This window comes from Hyla sarda, chromosome 3 (genome assembly GCF_029499605.1).
Source record: "Hyla sarda isolate aHylSar1 chromosome 3, aHylSar1.hap1, whole genome shotgun sequence".
NCBI lineage: Eukaryota > Metazoa > Chordata > Amphibia > Anura > Hylidae > Hyla > Hyla sarda.
The window spans coordinates 156,985,343-157,005,560 of record NC_079191.1 but is presented as its reverse complement, the minus strand read 5'-3'; the positions used below and the strand labels follow the sequence as shown (position 1 = coordinate 157,005,560).

The window sequence follows — 20,218 nt, the reverse complement described above, 5'->3', positions numbered from 1 at the left end:
GCAGGATGATGAATTACTGACTAAAGTTAAAATCACACACAGGACCGTGTGATTTTGAGAAAGTTCTAAAATTGACAGTGGAGAAGATGCGCCAAACTTTGGCGCAAAAAGACACTGCGCCAAAGTATTGCGCCATGGTTACATTGAAAAAGACACATAAATCCTTTGATAAATACCCCCCAATGTCCCTACACTACTTAATGGTATTGCACACAGCTAACTAAAACCAAGATAATGCCCCCCTCAATCTTTCACCACCTGAGTGGCTTTGTCAAGAGGCATGTGGGCAATGAAATCCAAAAATGCTGACCAAAGGTTTTATAACCTCCTCTGATGATGTCATTCAGATCTAAACCAATCTGATCTAGTACCCATAAGCCATTAAGAGAATTCCACCAATGATTACTCCGTATTAGATAAGTGGTAAGCTATAAGGTCCAAAGGTAATCTTCCACTGCACTTAACTATCAGGGAATGCCAAGTATGTATACCTGCGACAATGCACAGGTGCCGGATATCCAGCGCTGACATTGCATGTATACAATGTGCAGAAGGAGCTGCGCGAGATATTGGTAACTGTTTGGCATTCCGGCTACAATATGCGCATGTGTCAGTAAACAATGCACAAACACTTAGTGTCGGCATCACAGCGATGACTGATTTCTGCGCTTTCGCTCAATAACTGCGCAGCACAAGGATGCGCACAGACTTTGAAAAATATCTTCACTCAGGGTAGACAGTGCAGGGAGTAAGAATATGATATAAGCTTAAGAATGATTAAAGGGGTACTCCGCCCCTAGACATCTTATCCCCTATCCGCTGCTTGGGACCCCGAGGATCGCCGCTGCGGCACCCCACCATCATTACTGCACAGAGCGAGTTCGCTCTGTGCGTAATGACAGGCGATACAGGGGCCGGAGCATCGTTACGTCAAGGCTCCGCCCCTCATGATGTCACAGCCCACCCCCGTCAATACAAGTCTATGGGAGGGGGCGTGGCAGTCGCCACACCCCCTGCCATAGACTTGCATTAAGGGGACGGGCCGTGATGTCATGAGGGGCGGAGCCATGACGTCACACTGCTCCGGACCCTGTATCGCCCGTCATTACGCACAGAGCAATCTCGCTCTGTGCAGTAATGATGGCGGGGTGCCGCAGCAGCGATCCCCAGGGTTCCCAGCCGCGGGACCGCGGCGATCTACCATCTTATCCCCTATCCAAAGGATGCCAGGGGCGGACCCCTTTAAGCAGCAAATGGTATTACTGGAAGGATATAAAATGTATTTATATATCAAATACTTTTTTATTTTTGTGTTTATAAGAACCATAAGTCAAAGTTATTATTAGTAGTGAGGCATCAATGATATCATAAGTTTGGACCATAAATACCAATCATAATTAGTAGTAGTTGCGCACAACATTTTATCCAGGTCTCCTTTCCTGGGAACCAGTTTGCATTTAATAAAACCCCAAAATTGTAATTGGGACAAATTTCCATTGTGGATTTCCCACATGTGTCTGGCCAATGGTGTGTCACCTCTGTTCTTCATCATACTGAGATGTTTAGAAATTCTTCTCAGAAATTGTTGGATAGTTTTTCCCACATGTGTAGCAATAATGGAGCCAGCTGAGCCCATAATCCTTAACTTCATGGAGGTCAATTGCGCACAGTGTTTGTGTTCTTATGTAAATTTTTTTCACTTTTTGGACCTTCTTAATAAAGTCCTGTAAATAGTTTAATTTAAATGGTTGGGAACTAAAGGTTTTTTTTTTACCACCTTTGGTGGTTTATTGTCTGTGCATATTATTCACCCTCCAAACATTGGTCTCCCGTTTGTTTTTTTGTGTACTACATGTGAACCCAAGCTAAAGTTGGCTTCACTTGGACGTATATGTGTGATAGGTGTCAGTTCAGAACTGCAGACCAGATCTTGCAGCATATGCACATCAGTAATACGCCAGTGTGAAGCCGGCCTTATGTGGGGAAATTCTCCCAATGTATACGTGTAACATGCCCATAGTTTTTTTTTTTTGTTTAGCCATCTGTAAAGAAGAAAAAAAAGCAGTAAACCTTTGTTTCTGTTGTTTCGAAAAGTCATTTTTGTTTCTATCAAATTAAATGTTATATCATTTCAAATAGAAATGCAAAACACCAAACAATCAACAAGGATGGCATACAAAGCACAAATACAAAATTAAGGGAATCAGGGTCACAAAATATGTATACTCGGTAGCATTCTGAAAGTGCAGTGTAAATGATAATATAGCCATCCAACAATCAGGAAGAAGGGGCTCATGGGGAAAAGGCCCCTGAAATATAATAGCAAGCTATACAAACGTACTGAGTAATAGTAAATCAAGATAAATTCAATATAACTATTGGATCCAAACAGGACGAAGACTAGATGAAGGGAAGGGGGAAAGACAACAAGAGAAAAATAAGGATTGGGAGCAGGATAGGGCCAGGGGAGCAGGAAGGGAGGCAATCAAGGGATTGCCAGGGGTCCAGAGTCAGAGAGAGTATGGTAACCTGGGGAAGACTGAAAGGACATCCAGTCAAACCAGCGATCAGCCTCTGCAGGGGCCAAGACACTCAATTCTTCAAAATCTGCAACAGGGCCCCATATGCTGATTATACTACTGGTCTCTTATGGGGAAGATGTGCTTTGGGACCCCCTGGGCACCAGGGCCCTGGTGTGACTGCTACTTCTGCTATCTCTATAGTTACGGCCCTGTCACTCGCCACTGCATCCAGGTGGCAATCTTAAAGGAGGGGTGACTGGGATTAAGGAAACTGTGAAGCCCCCTATGTTTTGCTGTTTTCGTAATTCCCATAGTAGTGAAAAGGTATTACAGAAACAGCATTGCACATCTCTGCTGTTTCTGTAGGTTGTTTATAACGGAAACAGCGTAGTACAAGCAAGCCCTGTAACTTCCATTTGTGTCTATGAGAGTTACAGAAACAGCAAAACACAGCAACCCTGGCTGTTTCCGTAATCATGGCAATATTTCCATTCAATCCATGACCAGCTCACCAGGTGGAACATGACTGGAGGAAATTTCTGGCATATCTAGGAGATATAACATAAGTGTCTAATATGGAAATAACCTTTTGATACATGTTGCCTGTCAATAGCCAAAATAATGTTCATGTTAATACAAATTCAAACAGATACAAATATCAAAGCTATTATTTACAAAAGAAAACTTGATTCTGCATATTTTATTTGTATGTTATTTCTGAAGGTTCAAAATAAAAAGCAATACACAGCAATGTTCAGAATCCAGGAGACCAATTGTTCAAAGTCAAACCCTAACATCATGGGAGCGGAATGTGACATTCAACCAATGGGGGTAAGTTTAAACATTTTCATTAAAAATTGTTTCACATTGTTTCCCCCATTACACAGGTGCCCAGAGTAGGTAGGTGCCCCCTGTAGGTAGTTATTCCCTGTATATAGCTGCCCCTTGTAGGTAGTAGCAGCCTCCTATAAGTAGGGGTTACTCCCTGTAGGTAGGCACTCCCGTACACAGTTGCACCCTGTATACATTTTCAGTTCCCTGTATATGGTCGCAGCCCCCGCATATATTAGTTGCAGCCCTCCTTCAGGCAGTTGTGGCAGCAGCCACCTTTAAGTAGTAGTAGTAGTAACCCCTTTTAAGTAGCAATATCAGCCCCCTTTAATAACCCCTTTAAGTAGTAATACCGGTCTCTATTAGTTGACCCCTTTATAGTAATAGTAGTCCTATTAAGTGACCTGGTTTAGGTGGTAAAAGCTGTCCCCTTTAGTGACCCCCCCCCTTTAGATAATAATAATAGCAGTCGCCTTAGTGACCCCCCCCCCCTTAGGAAGTAATAGCAGTCCCCTTTTGTGACCCCCCTTTAGATAATAATAATAGCAATCCCCTTTAGTGACCCCCCTTTAGATAATAATAATAATAGCAATCCCCTTTAGTGACCCCCCTTTAGATAATAATAATAATAGCTATCCCCTTTAGTGACCCCCCTTTAGATAATAATAATAATAGCAATCCCCTTTAGTGACCCCCCTTTAGATAATAATAATAATAGCAATCCCCTTTAGTGACCCCCCTTTAGATAGTAATAATAGCAATCCCCTTTAGTGACCCCCCCTTTAGATAATAATAATAATAGCAATCCCCTTTAGTGACCCCCCTTTAGATAGTAATAATAGCAATCCCCTTTAGTGACCCCCCCTTTAGATAATAATAATAATAGCAATCCCCTTTAGTGACCCCCCTTTAGATAATAATAATAATAGCTATCCCCTTTAGTGACCCCCCTTTAGATAATAATAATAATAGCAATCCCCTTTAGTGACCCCCCTTTAGATAGTAATAATAGCAATCCCCTTTAGTGACCCCCTTTAGATAATAATAATAATAGCAATCCCCTTTAGTGACCCCCCCTTTAGATAATAATAATAGCAGTCGCCTTAGTGACCCCTTTAACCCGTTGGGGCCCTCTGTACGTCCGATCACCACAGCTCGTCGGTCGGTGACCGGACCGGGATGGCTGCTGATATCCCGTGGAAATGCCTAGAGAGGCGAGGGCGGTGGAGCATGGCGGCTGTAGTTTTGCAACATCTGGAGGGCCACATTTTGGAGACCATTTTGGAGACCTTTCAGCATGCATTGACTGTCTGGGCATGCTGGTAGTTGTAGTTTTGCAACATCTGAAGTGGCACAGTTTGGAGACCACTATACGGTGGTCTCCAAACTGTAGCCCTCCAGATATTGAAAAACTACAATTCCCAGCATGCCCAGACAGTCAGGGATTCTGGGCAGTGTATTTCTGCTATATCTGCCCCTTCAGATGTAGCAGAACTACAACTCCCAGCATGTCTGGACAGTCTGGGCATGCTTGGAGTTGTAGTTTCACAACATCTGGAGGGCTACAGTTTGGAGACCACTACTTAGCTTTCTCCAAACTGTTCTTCCCCAGTTGTTGCATAACTACAACTCCTAGCATGCCCAGACTGCCCAGGCATGCTGGGAGTTGTAGTTCTGCAACATATGAAGGGCCAGATTTTGCAGAACTACACCTCCCAGCATCCCTGACTGTCTGGACATGCTGGGAATTGTAGTTTTGCAAAAGCTGTAGGCACACTGGTTGGGAAACACTGAGCTAGAGTCTGTTTCCTAACTCAGTGATTCCAACCTGTGTGCCTCCAGCTGTTGCAAAACTACAACTCCCAGAATGCACAGACAAGACCGTACATGCTGGGAGTTGTAGTTTTGCAACAGCTGCAGGCACACTGATTGGGAAACATTGGGCACTCTCTCACTTCAGAGCCCTGTCGTATTTCAAGGCAACAGTTTAGTGCCACATATGGGGTATTGGGGGGGATTTTTCTCCTTTTACTCCTTATGAAAAGGAAAAGTTAGGGGCTACACTAGTGTATTAGAGTTAAAAAAAAAAAAAAAAAAATTACACTAACATGCTGGTGTTGCCCCATTATTTTCATTTACACAAGAGGTAAAAGGAGAAAAAGACCCCCAAAATTTGCAACACAATTTCTTCCGAGTACGGAAAACCCCATATGTGGGCTTAAAAGGCTCCGCGGACGCACAACAAGGCTCAGGAATGAGAGTGCACTATGTACATTTGAGGCCTAAATTGGTGATTTGCACAGGGGTGGCTGATTTTACAGCGGTTCTGACATGAACGCAAAAAAAAACACCCACATGTGACCCCATTTTGTAAACTACACCCCTCCAGGAACATAACAAGGGGTATAGTGAGTCTTAACACCCCACAGATCTTTGACAAATTTTCATTAAAGTTGGACATGAAAATAAAAAAATTAAAATAAAATTCCTGAAATGCTGGTGTTACCCCAAATTTTTCATTTTCACAAGGGATAAAAAGCCCCCAAAATTTGTAACCCCATTTCTTCTGAGTAAGGAAATACCCCATATGTGGATGTAAAGTGCTCTGTGGGTACATTGAGGGATCAGAAGGGAAGGAGCAACATTGGGCTTTTTTTCCTATTACTCCTTGTGAAAATGAAAAGTTTGGGGTAACACCAGCATTTTAGTGTTAAAAATCTAGTTTTTCATTTTCACGTCCCACTTTAACCCCTTAAAGGAAATCTGTCATCAGAATCACCCGCACTAAACCTGTTACACAGGCTTGTAGTGCGGGTGATCCTAATTAAAACGCTTCTTACCTGGTTAAAAATGGTTCAGCGGTTCTTGAGATATCTATATTTTTAGTTTTCTGTTATTCCCTGGCTTGGGACTCAGTGGGAGGTCTTATCATCTGGGACTCGGCCACACGTCATTCTAGATGGGCGGAGCTGCCGCCCGGCTCATGAATATTCATGACCTTATCCTCGTAGTCTAACTCCTTTTTCTAGGTCTGGTGCATGAGGATAAGGTCATGAATATTCATGAGCCGGGCCGCCGCTCCGCCCATCTAGAATGACGTGTGGCCGAGTCCCAGATGAAAACACCTCCCACTGAGTCCCAAGCCAGGGAATAACAGAAAACTAATAATATAGATATCTTAAGAACCGCTGAACCATTTTTGACCAGGTAAGAAGCGTTTTAATCAGGATCACCCGCACTACAAGCCTGTGTAACAGGTTTAGTGCGGGTGATTCTGATGACAGATTTCCTTTAAGGACTCAGCGTTTTTCAGTTTTTGCATTTTCGTTTTTTCCTCCTTACCTTTTAAAAATCATAACCCTTTCAATTTTCCACCAAAAAATCCATATTATGGCTTATTTTTTGCGCCACCAATTCTACTTTGCAGTGACATTAGGTAATTTTACTCAAAAATTCACAGCGAAACGGAAAAAAAAAATCATTGTGTGACAAAATTGAAGAAAAACACCATTTTGTAACTTTTGGGGGCTTCCGTTTCTACGCAGTTCAGTAAACATGACACTTTATCTTTATTCTGTAGGTGCATACTGTTAAAATGATACCCTACTTATATAGGTTTGATTTTATCTTCTGTAAAAAAATAATAACTACATGCAGGAAAATTTATACTTTTAAAAAGTTTTTATCGGTACCATTTTTGTTTTGATCAAACTTTTGATCGCTTTTAATTCATTTTTAATGGTATAAAAAGTGACCAAAAATACGCTATTTTGGACTTTTGAATTTTTTTAACGTGTACGCCATTGACCGTGCGGTTTAATTAACTATATATTTTTATAGTTCGGACATTTAAGCACGCGGCGATACCGCATATGTTTATTTAAACTTTTATTAGGTGATACAAACTTTTATTAGGGAAGGGGTTAAATCACATTCATTAACACTTTTTTTTTTTTTTTTGCAGTGTTATAGTGCCCATGGGGTGCTATAACACTGCACACACTGATCTTTTACACTGATCTTTTACACAGATCACTGGCATGTATTCACATGCCATTGATCAGTGTTATCGGCGCTTGACTGCTCCTGTCTGGATCTCAGGCACGGAGCAGTCATTCGCCGATCGGACACCGAAGAGGCAGGTAGGGATCCTCCCGGTGTCCTGTAAGCTGTTCATCGCAGCGGTCCCGAACAACTCAACTGAGCTGCCGGGATACTTTCAGTTTCACTTCAGACGCGGCGATCAACTTTGATCGCCGCGTCTGAAGGGTTAATGCAGGGCATCACCGCGATCGGTGATGTCCTGTATTAGCCGCGGGTCCCGTCCGTTGCTGGCCACCGGGACTGACCCAATATGACGTGGGGTCACTGCGCAACCCCACATTATATCGCCGGAGCCAGCGTAGGACGTAAATATACGTACTGTGTCATTAAGGAGCTAACGAAAGTTCGTAAATCACCTGTGGGGTATAAAGACTCAATTTACCCCTTGTTAAGTTCCTTGAGCTGTGTAGTTTCCAAAATAGTATGCCATGTGGATTGTTTTTTTGTTTTTGTTTTTTTACTGTTCTGACATCATGAGGACTTCCTAAATGCGACATGCCCCCCAAAAACCAACATGTCTCCAAAATTTCATTGTCGCTCCTTCCCTTCTGAGCCCTCTAGTGCACCCACAGATCACTTTACATCCACATATGAGGTATCTCCTTACTTGAGAGAAAATTAATTACAAGTTTTGGGGGGCCTTTTTACCTTTTACCCCTTGTAAAAAAAAAATGGGGCTACAATAACATGTTTGTGTAAAAAATGAAGATTTAGATTTTTCTCCTCCATTTTGCTGCTATTCCTGTGAAATGCCTAAAGGGTTAACAAACTTTTTGAATGTCATGTTGAATACTTTGAGGGGTGCAGTTTTCATAATGGGATTCCAACATAAATACCCTCATATTCACTTCAGATTAGATAGATTGTATATAGTATGGGGCTATACAAAAACCTTAGTTGGGTATTACCTCACGGCAATTAAAGGTAGAAAAAAGAAGAAAAATTGATCCCTGTGAAGGATTGAGGTGCCTTATTAAAATGTAACTTTTAATGGTTATATGCTTAAAAATCTAGACCAAATAATAGTGCTCTAATAGTGCAACCAAAAAAGAAAAAAAAAAACGCTAGAGAGCTAGTTGACTAGCGTATGGCGCTCATATATCAGCCTCGTGTCACTACAAGGCTAATTAATACTTGTCAAACTGCTTCTTAGTACTTGTCAACATGTCACCATATCAACGCTATTACTGAACGAACAGAATAATTGTATTTAGAATAACTGTTATAGAGTCCCTTGTCCCAACGCGTTTCCATGGGTGGAACTGATAAGTAAATTTGTTCCCACCACTTCATCAGGGGACTAGAAATCAACTTATTGTGTTCATATATATCCAAGTAATAGAATGGAGAGCAGATACATTGTACTCCAAATGATATGCATAAAAAAGGAAAATGGACTATCACTGCCCGTGTCTCTCTAGAAGCTTAAAGCGATCAGTAATCCACCATTCATTCCCCTCAGGGTCCTGGGCGCAACCTAGAATAAACATAAAATTCTCCCTTAGCAACATATTGTAACTCACCAGGGATCGTGCCTGACGGATATAGTGCTTGTACTCACGATTAAGTGTGGATACTGGGTTAATTTGAGAGACCACCGGGTGCTGTAAAGGCAATATGCCCAAGTTAGATAACTATAGAGACGCCATAGGTGTATAATAGGGAGATCATAATATAGTTACAAACGCACTTACAGTTTGTTGATAGAGATGCACGCATAAAACGCTGCAATGGCAGCGAGTGCCGGAGCGGTGTCCGGAGCTGGTGCGTGTATGGTGAACACGCCGGCGTCTACCTGAAACCTGCGCGCACCTTATATACGTCAGCGGAGGGCGCTCCCCATGACGCCGTCAATAGGGGCGCTACCTCCCTGTCAATCATTAGAACTCCGTTCCTACGATTGGAACATGTTCAGACGTCAGGTGCGGTAGGTATCAGAGGTACGTTAAGTAGAATAAATTATTATACTAGCAACAATCCTGACTTAGGTTAACCATTAGACTAGTAACTATGGGCAAACTATTCTCCGCAAAAGCATATGTCGGGTAGATAGTACATACATATGAAAAACCTTCTCCTTCTCAAACAGAACTCAAGTGCCAGCTTTTATGTAGTATAGCTACCACTAATTCCTTTTGTTTTATTTATAGAACGGAATATGTCTTATATCTAGATCTTATATTTGTTCTTTTGTTTATAGAGCATTTAACTAACAGAAATCTTGGTATGATACCTAGTTGTTAGTGTATAACGGCTGGAGGTAGGGACACAGGTGTGGTACTAACACGTAAACAGAAAAAGGGGGGGGGAAAAAGGGAGGGTTGGAAATGAGGGGAGGGGGGGAAGGCAAAAATTGGAGTATCATCTGACGTTACTTTTTTAGATCCTAGTATGGAAATGACGAGACATCAATAAAAGGCATATAGAGATTCCAAATTATAAGTAGAGGAGTTCAAGCGGTGATAATAACTACCCATGGTATAATCTCAGCTCTCTTATGATTAGATGGAAATATGGGAGGGGGGATTAAGAGAGGTGGCTCACTATCTAAAGAATAGGGGGGGTGGGAAGACCTGTCAGGAGGTGAGGAGAGTATAGTACAGGGCCTAGTGAGACCTAACTGTTCCCTATTATGATCTATTCTGTTTGACCTATGCCTAATCGGCATGGACGCCCTAAAAAGGGCGGTACCGGATTGTCAGGAACCTCCTATACGCCCTATTTATCCCTAGCTGTAATGGTGGCTTCTAAATCATAAGGCCCACTGGGACCTTCCCTCTCTACCTAAAGCTGCCACCTCGGGGATTTTGATAGATAGTGATCCCGTTCCTCCATGCAGTTAAATAAAACAGGTATAGGACAATTGCTCATTTAGACCTCCTGGGGCCCATAGTTTGAAGTCTATAGATCCATCTGCATTCACGTTGCAGAATGGCTCTATCCCAGTCTCCACCCCTCTGTGATGGTTTGACCAAGTCAATGCCAATAAATTTAATTACTGATGCGTCGCCATTGTGTCTTAGGTTAATATGGTTAGCTACAGGAGTATTCCTGTTATTACGGACATCTCCCACATGCTCCAGTACTCTGCGTCTAAACTCTCTTATTGTCTTTCCCACATACCTCTCTCCACAAATACATTTTGCCAAATATATCACCCCTTTTGAGCTGCAGTTCACAAAGTGTTTAATAGGCATCTGTGTCCCTGATATAGTGTCATCAAAGGTTTTGGTCTTCAGTACAAAAGTACAGGTACTTTTGTACTGAAGACCAAAACCTTTGATGACACTATATCAGGGACACAGATGCCTATTAAACACTTTGTGAACTGCAGCTCAAAAGGGGTGATATATTTGGCAAAATGTATTTGTGGAGAGAGGTATGTGGGAAAGACAATAAGAGAGTTTAGACGCAGAGTACTGGAGCATGTGGGAGATGTCCGTAATAACAGGAATACTCCTGTAGCTAACCATATTAACCTAAGACACAATGGCGACGCATCAGTAATTAAATTTATTGGCATTGACTTGGTCAAACCATCACAGAGGGGTGGAGACTGGGATAGAGCCATTCTGCAACGTGAATGCAGATGGATCTATAGACTTCAAACTATGGGCCCCAGGAGGTCTAAATGAGCAATTGTCCTATACCTGTTTTATTTAACTGCATGGAGGAACGGGCTCACTATCTATCAAAATCCCCGAGGTGGCAGCTTTAGGTAGAGAGGGAAGGTCCCAGTGGGCCTTATGATTTAGAAGCCACCATTACAGCTAGGGATAAATAGGGCGTATAGGAGGTTCCTGACAATCCGGTACCGCCCTTTTTAGGGTGTCCATGCCGATTAGGCATAGGTCAAACAGAATAGATCATAATAGGGAACAGTTAGGTCTCACTAGGCCCTGTACTATACTCTCCTCACCTCCTGACAGGTCTTCCCACCCCCCCTATTCTTTAGATAGTGAGCCACCTCTCTTAATCCCCCCTCCCATATTTCCATCTAATCATAAGAGAGCTGAGATTATACCATGGGTAGTTATTATCACCGCTTGAACTCCTCTACTTATAATTTGGAATCTCTATATGCCTTTTATTGATGTCTCGTCATTTCCATACTAGGATCTAAAAAAGTAACGTCAGATGATACTCCAATTTTTGCCTTCCCCCCCTCCCCTCATTTCCAACCCTCCCTTTTTCCCCCCCCCCTTTTTCTGTTTACGTGTTAGTACCACACCTGTGTCCCTACCTCCAGCCGTTATACACTAACAACTAGGTATCATACCAAGATTTCTGTTAGTTAAATGCTCTATAAACAAAAGAACAAATATAAGATCTAGATATAAGACATATTCCGTTCTATAAATAAAACAAAAGGAATTAGTGGTAGCTATACTACATAAAAGCTGGCACTTGAGTTCTGTTTGAGAAGGAGAAGGTTTTTCATATGTATGTACTATCTACCCGACATATGCTTTTGCGGAGAATAGTTTGCCCATAGTTACTAGTCTAATGGTTAACCTAAGTCAGGATTGTTGCTAGTATAATAATTTATTCTACTTAACGTACCTCTGATACCTACCGCACCTGACGTCTGAACATGTTCCAATCGTAGGAACGGAGTTCTAATGATTGACAGGGAGGTAGCGCCCCTATTGACGGCGTCATGGGGAGCGCCCTCCGCTGACGTATATAAGGTGCGCGCAGGTTTCAGGTAGACGCCGGCGTGTTCACCATACACGCACCAGCTCCGGACACCGCTCCGGCACTCGCTGCCATTGCAGCGTTTTATGCGTGCATCTCTATCAACAAACTGTAAGTGCGTTTGTAACTATATTATGATCTCCCTATTATACACCTATGGCGTCTCTATAGTTATCTAACTTGGGCATATTGCCTTTACAGCACCCGGTGGTCTCTCAAATTAACCCAGTATCCACACTTAATCGTGAGTACAAGCACTATATCCGTCAGGCACGATCCCTGGTGAGTTACAATATGTTGCTAAGGGAGAATTTTATGTTTATTCTAGGTTGCGCCCAGGACCCTGAGGGGAATGAATGGTGGATTACTGATCGCTTTAAGCTTCTAGAGAGACACGGGCAGTGATAGTCCATTTTCCTTTTTTATGCATATCATTTGGAGTACAATGTATCTGCTCTCCATTCTATTACTTGGATATATATGAACACAATAAGTTGATTTCTAGTCCCCTGATGAAGTGGTGGGAACAAATTTACTTATCAGTTCCACCCATGGAAACGCGTTGGGACAAGGGACTCTATAACAGTTATTCTAAATACAATTATTCTGTTCGTTCAGTAATAGCGTTGATATGGTGACATGTTGACAAGTACTAAGAAGCAGTTTGACAAGTATTAATTAGCCTTGTAGTGACACGAGGCTGATATATGAGCGCCATACGCTAGTCAACTAGCTCTCTAGCGTTTTTTTTTTTTCTTTTTTGGTTGCACTATTAGAGCACTATTATTTGGTCTAGATTTTTAAGCATATAACCATTAAAAGTTACATTTTAATAAGGCACCTCAATCCTTCACAGGGATCAATTTTTCTTCTTTTTTCTAACTCATATTCACTTCAAAACTTAACTGGTCCCTGAAAATTTCAGATTCTCAAATTTTTGTAAAAAATTGGAAAATTGCTGCTATACTTTGAAGCCTTCTAATGTCTTCCAAATGTAAAAACATGTCAACTTTATGATGCAAACATAAAGTTAACATGTTGTATATGTGAATCAATATGTAATTTATTTGACATGTCCCTTTTCCTTACAAGCAAAGTGCTTCAAAGTTAGAAAAATTCTAAATTTTCTAATTTTTCCTGAAAGTTTGGAATTTTTCACCAATAAATGATGCAAGTATCGACGAAAATGTACCACTAAAAAATACATCTTGAAATCAAATTTATAAGTAAAAGCATCCCAGAGTTACTAATGCATAAAGTGATAGAGGTCAGAAGAGGTCAGATTAGAAAATAATGCTCCCGTCCTTAGGGTCATTATGGTCTCAGTTCCCAAGGGGTTAAATAGTAATAGCAGTCCCCTTAGCTTGGTGGCCACCTTTAGGTAGTAATAGCAGATAGCAGTCCCTTTAGTGACCCCTTTAGGTAATAATTGTAGTCCCTTCAGTGTCTCCCTTTAGGTAATAATAGCAGTCCCTTTAGTGACACCCCCTTTAGGTAATAATAGCAGTCCCCTTAATGACCCTCTTTATGTAGTAAAAGCAGTCCACTTGGTGACCCCCTTTAGGTAGTAAAAGCAGTCCACTTTGTGACCCCTTTAGGTAATAACAGCAGTCCCCCTTAATGACCCCTTTAGGTATTAAAAGCAGTCCCCTTAGTGACCCCCTTTAGGTAGTAAAAGCAGTCCCCTTAATGACCCCTTTTGGTAATAACAGTCCCCTTAGTGACCCACTTTAGCTAATAATAGCAGTCCCCTTAGTGACCCCCTTAAGGTAGTAAGAGCAGTCCCCTCCGTGACCCCCTTTAGGTAATAACAGCAGTCCCCTTATTGACCCCCTTTAGGTAGTTAAAGCAGCCCTTAGTGTCCCCTTTTAGGTAGTAATAGCAGTTTCCTTAGTGACCCCCCTTTTGGTAATAATAGCAGTTCTCTTTGTGACCCTCCCCTTTAGGTAATAACAGAAGTCCCCTTAGTGACCCCCTTTAGGTAATAATAGCAGTTTCCTTAGTGCCCCCCTCCCCTTTAGGTAATAATAGAAGTCCCCTTAGTGACCACCTTTAGGTAGTAAAAGCTGTCCCCTTAGTGACCCCCTTTAGGTAATAACAGAAGTCCCCTTAGTGACCCCTTTAGGTAATAACAGAAGTCCCCTTAGTGACCCCCTTTAGTTAGTAGTAGCACCCCCTTCGGGTAGTAGGGACAGTCCTCTTTAGGTAGCTTTAGTGGAGGCCCCCACTGTCAGGAAAAAATAAATAAAAAAATTCTTACTAGGCTCCTCCGTAGTGTGTCCTCTCTTCTGCTCTTCTTTCCTCCGATCTGTGCTTCGGAGTTTGATGACGGCACTCATTCACCAGAGCACAGACCGGAGCCCAGAGGAAGTGACACTTTGGCCTCTTGCGGCTGCCTGCATATCGCAGGCAACCGCAAGAGTGATTGACAGGTGAGGAGACAATGGCTCTTCACTCTATAGGCATGTCTGTAAGACGCACTTATAGTTAAATGAGTCCTGGACCGGGCTTTGCAGAGTGGCGATGTGTACAATGTAGGGGCGAGTTAGGTAGCAGCGAGGCCCCCTCAAGCGCGAGGCCTTAAGCGGCTGCCTAACTCGCATAATGGAAGAGCCACCTCAGAAGAGGAGCCTTGATACCTTTCTTGGAAAAATGTAATATTACAAGTTATGGTCAACAAATTTCTAGAGGTGGGAAATTGATCCAAGGGTTTATTTTGATTACCATATTGGAATCAAGGATTTTTCCCCTTGGTATGGAGCAATTGGCATCAGCCTCAGGCTAGGTTTCCACACAGGTTTTCTTCTGGCATTTTTTTTTTAAACTGCCACTGCAGTTTTTGAGCCAAGGTCAGAAGTGGATCCAGTAGAAAGGAAAAGTCCTGCCTTCATATTTCCCTTTACTTTTAAAAAGACTTCTGGCTTAGGCTCAAAAACTGTAGCAACATTTTTCTTAAAAAAAAAAAAAACTGAAAAACCTGTGTGGAAACCTAGCCTAATATGGGTGTTTGCCTTCCTCTAGAAGATAAACAAAGTAGGGTGCACTTAATGGACTCTTGTCATTTTTTTTTCAACCTTATGAAGTATGTACCTATGTAAGAGAAAGTGTCTATAGTACATTATTAGGAAGGCTCCTATGTGGCCACTTCATCTGTCTCAACTATTCTACATGAAGTCACTTGAACAAATCATTTTTACACAGAGTTTATTAGTAATTTAATAACTATAATGTTTTTGTAATGTTGTCTTTATTTGTCCCTCTTTATTATCTTCTTTATTTTAGAGTAATCTGTCATGTGAAGCAAGCATCAATGTTGCAGATGAAACAGTGAATGTTCTACAAGACTACAGATGCAACCCTTTTCTAGAAGGAAATGTAATGGTAAGGATTTTTTTTTTACATGTATTTACTGTGCATGTATACTAGTGCAAAAAGAAAGAAGGCTTTCCTATTTTAATGTGATCTAGTCCTTTCAGAGATGTTCACAACTTGGAATCTCCAGTCAAGAAAATACTAGCTTACACAGTGAAGTTCCATGTTGGAGATTCAGGGATGTATAACGGTCATGTCACAATATTTGAATCAGAACCCGTTTTTATATGACAGATATGATGATTTACTGGTAGCACTGGGTTCGTATTTCTCTTCCCTCATGCTGGTTTACCTTCAACAGAAGACCAGTACAGACTAGGGTAACTCAAACAAGCAGGCCAGGCTTACTACATTCTTTTACTCATATAAAGTGGTACAACAATCTTAGGCAATTCTCAAAAAAGCATAGCAGTTATTCTAAAAAAATACTCAGCTGGAATTTTTTTTATCATTCCATTGTACCTGGTCTGAAAAAATTAAATAATAAACTTTAACTCACCTTCCGCCGTTCCCCTGGTGAGCTGATATCGCTATTCTGTCTTCTTGGTCCGGTCTTCTTCTGCATTCCTTGAGCTTGACACGTCACACTGCGATCAACTTATATAGCAATGTCAGACAGGACATCTATGTAGCCAGCGATAAACTGATCCCAGTGTGACACATCGGGCTCCAGGAATGCAGTAGAAGACCGGACCCTGAAGACAGAATAGCGATATCAGCTCACCAGGGGAACAGCGGAAGGTGAGTTAAAATTTGTTATTTGACTTTTTGCAGTCTGAACACAATGGGCAAGTATAGGTCACTGACAAGTATAGGTCACTGTGTTTGCTGCAGATCTGACATGGGGATTTAATGCTGCAAATTTAATGCTTTGTTCTGGTTACCTGCCCCGTCCTCCTGCTGGTCAGTCCCGGCGCGCGGCCCCGCTCTCTAGGGCGCGCGTGCCGGGTCTCTCAGATTTAAAGGGCCAGTGCACCGTTAATTGGTGCCTGGCCCAATCTGTTCCCAATCACTCCCACACATATAAACCCACTTCCCCTTCCTGTCCTCACCGGATCTTGTTGCCTTAGTGCCCCGAGAAAGCGTTTTATGTGTATCCCTAGCCTGTGTATCCAGACCCCTTGATGTTGCCCCTGACTACGAACCTTGCTGCCTGCCTTGACCTTCTGCTACGTCTGACCTCGTCTTGCCTTGTGTACCGCGCCTGTCTCAGCTGTCAGTGAGGTTAAGTCGCTATCGGGTGGAACAACCTGGGGGTTACCTGCCGCAGCAAGTCCATCCCGCTTTGCGGCGGGCTCTGGTGAAAACCAGTAACCCCTTAGATTCCGTTCCCCTGGTACGTCCCCCGCCATCGCCTCACTGACACAGAGGATCCACTCCAGCGCCCTCCCCGCATACCAGTCCGGACCCTGACAATAACGTAATTTATACGCTTGCACAGCCCCCTAGATAAAAAATGTTTTTCAATTATATAGAGACCAGAATGGGGTGATACAATGCATTTTGTAAAGTTTTCCAGTAAAACAAAATATAAACTATGGGGGGATTTATTAAGATCAGTGTTTAATATGCCAATCAATTTTGTGTGAGCAAAGGTCATGTCCCTTTGTGTGAAGCTCACCACTTAGCAATAAGCTTGCCCCCTCAGTGAGCAAAAAGTTGACTTTTTTTCTGTAAGCGGGGTTTGCACAGTAATTTTCTACTTTTTGCTGCCCTGTGCCAGGCAAGAATTTTAATAGTTTCCCCCTATATGTCTGGTATTGCTGTAATACTACTGACCTGCAGAATACCAATAATATAATTTTTACCAAGTAGACTCAATAAAAACTACTCCCCTGCCCCCCCCCCCCAAAAAAAAATAAAATACATATATATATATATAGATCATTTTCCATTCCATCCCACAATTATTTTTCTTCATTTTGCAATACGTTATATGGAAAAATAAGGAAATAATATAAGTCCTGATATGGCTTATTTTACAGTATCTTTTCTGGTGGCTGGACACCTAGGAAACCTTGATCCCTTGTTGCCAGGTTCCACAATTCAACATGGCAGTGCCACTATGCAGTGCGAGCCCTGACTTGCAATTTGCAGAACACAACTGTAAAAATAGAACACAACTGTAAAAATAGAACACAACTGTAAAATTCTTTAGGTTCTTTTGGTTTCCTGTTCTGTTATTCATACGTTTATAATATATCTAACCAATATGAAACGTATTTTCCTATTACCAATGTACAGAAAAATCAATGTGTTTTCTTTTCACAGAATATACGCACGTCTATAAAAGGTTTATCACCTCTTCGCAGTGTTCCAATCCTTGCTGTTCCACAAAGGCGGGTGGCTCGTTCATCAAAACACAAGGGGAAGGAGCGACATGGAAAAAATGGAAAAGAACCAAAGAAAGATAAAAAAGACAAAGAGGGTAAAAAACATAAAGACAAGCATGATCATTCTTCTGAGGAATCTGCAGAGGAAAACAGACATCAGCCACAACGTCTGCCTAGACCTCCACAGAACATTCCTCGAGTGCCAGAGATAGACACCAGTGTGCTAGTGGCAACAACCCAACAGGTTAACCCAACAAATACAGATAAAGTTGTTGGTCCGCCATCAACACAGCTTCCTACGCTATTGATACCTCACCTTTCACAATCTTCACCACTGAAACCTACAGTTCAAGACCAACAAGAAACATATCCAAATATTAATGAAACCGTTACATTAGATCTTCCAGTTCTATCACCTGAATATACCCCAAAGTGCCCAGGAAAGCTATGGCAGCCATTATTGCCTATTCTACAAATTACTACTGACAAACCATTTGTTATTAAAGGTGTTTCATTTAATGATGATGATCTACTTCTATAAAGTGAGGAACAGATACTATCTATAGATACAGCTGGAACATTCAATGATAGTGACATGAATATCTAGAGTAAAAAATAGTATAAAAATCTATTTCTGTGTGTCTGGCTTTAGTAGATTTTAATAAAATAACAATTCGAAAGTATAAGCCTCTTTTGTACTTTATATCAATAAATCACAGCAGTAACCCAATTTCCTTTATTGGGACCCAGTATTCATGATAACTTTTATGGATATAGAAAAAGAGATAGGTCATTTGCTCAAACATACATTCTATTAAGAAAACGGAAATAATGGAAGATCTAGTTATTTTGTACCAAAAACCATTAATACCAATCTGTGGTCTGCTGGTGGGAACTTAGGTAAGTACATAGGATTTTAAATTAGTGGATCTGGCCTGCTTGAGTAAATAAAACATATATCCATGCCAAAATAAACAATTAACTGCACTCCTAAATCCATATAGGCAGTAAATGTGTATGCTCTTTTAATCGTAAACTGAGATTGTTACATAGCTGTCTGCAACTGGGGGCATTCGTTATCATCCTGGCAAAGGCCTGCACGTCGCACGGCCGTTTATCACTGTGTGACATGGCCAGTTTTGCCAATTAGAAGGAGTAAGTGAAATGCCAATCAGCTTTGGTGTTGGTGCTCATGCCTGCAAGGGCAGGATATTTAAATAGCTTCCTGTCTTATTCCTATGCCCGTGATAGTGGTTTTCCAACACTAGCGTTTCCTGTACCTTGTGCATTTTGTGAAGTGACCTGACTTCTATCTGTATATGACTCTTTAAAGGGGTACAATTTTTTTTAAATCAAATGGTGTCAGAAAGTTAGACACATTTGTAAATTACTACTATTTAAAAATCTTAATCCTTCCAGTACTTATCAGCTTCTGTATGCTACAGAGGAAGTTGTATTTCCTTCTGGAGTTCTTTTCAGTCTGACCACAGTGATCTCTGCTGACACCTCTGTCCGTATCAGGAATTGTCCAGAACAGAAGAAGTTTGTTATGGGGATTTGCTTCTACTCTAAACAGTTCCTGACATGGACAGAGGAGTCAGCAGAGAGCAATGTGGTCAGACTGTAAAAAATTCCAGAAATAAATTCAACTTTCTGTGGAGCATACAGCAGCTGCTATGTACTGGAAGAATTAATTTACACATCTGTTTAACATCTGTTTAACTTTCTGGCACCAGTTGATTGAAACCTTTTTTTTTTCCACCAGAATACCCCTTTAACTGCTATACTTTTACTGCTATCTAGGTATAACCCTTGCATGTCTTGACTGTCTCTGGTTCTGATTCTTGTACTATGTTGCCCTCTTGGTTTCTGACTTTCTGGTTGCCTCTGGTTAACCACTTGTCTACTGATTTTGTCCTTCATCTGCCCATGTGTTGTTGACCTGGCCTTCCTGGCTTCCCTGATGCTCCTGCACTTAGTCCAGTGTAGGGACATGGCCCAGTTGGGGGCCGATATTTAGGGACAATCATTCAAGTAGACAGAGAAAGTTATTGGGACGAGCACTAATCTGCACTCATCCCTACCATGTGTGTCACAGGTGTTTACATTTTAGACTTTAAAAAATTATTTGGTATAGTCTGAGGGTGGGTTTCCACTAGTTTTTGAAGACAAAAATGCCCAAATGGCTGCATGTGAAAAACCGAGGCGTCAAAAAAAACAAAAAACAGAGAAATGGTGTGTGGAAATCTAGTTTCAGAGGTAAGATAGCCTTGAAGAAAATCTGGGCCTCAGTGTTTGGCACATTTTAGAACAGTGTGTTGCATTTTAGGCCATATAGAACAAACAATATTGACCCTC

At 41.6% G+C, this 20,218-nt stretch overlaps 1 protein-coding gene across 1 annotated transcript in view; it reads left to right on the top strand.

The window, feature by feature from the left end:
• Positions 1-18,503, top strand: part of LOC130361806 (T-kininogen 2-like) — a 54,107-nt gene extending 35,604 nt beyond the window's left edge. Inside the window, exons 9-11 of the mRNA XM_056565314.1 lie at positions 3,246-3,353; positions 15,438-15,536; positions 17,799-18,503. Of these exons, the coding sequence (XP_056421289.1) occupies positions 3,246-3,353; positions 15,438-15,536; positions 17,799-18,401 (810 nt within the window). The 3' untranslated portion in view covers positions 18,402-18,503. The remainder of the gene's footprint in view (positions 1-3,245; positions 3,354-15,437; positions 15,537-17,798) is intronic.
• Positions 18,504-20,218: the final 1,715 nt, after the last annotated feature.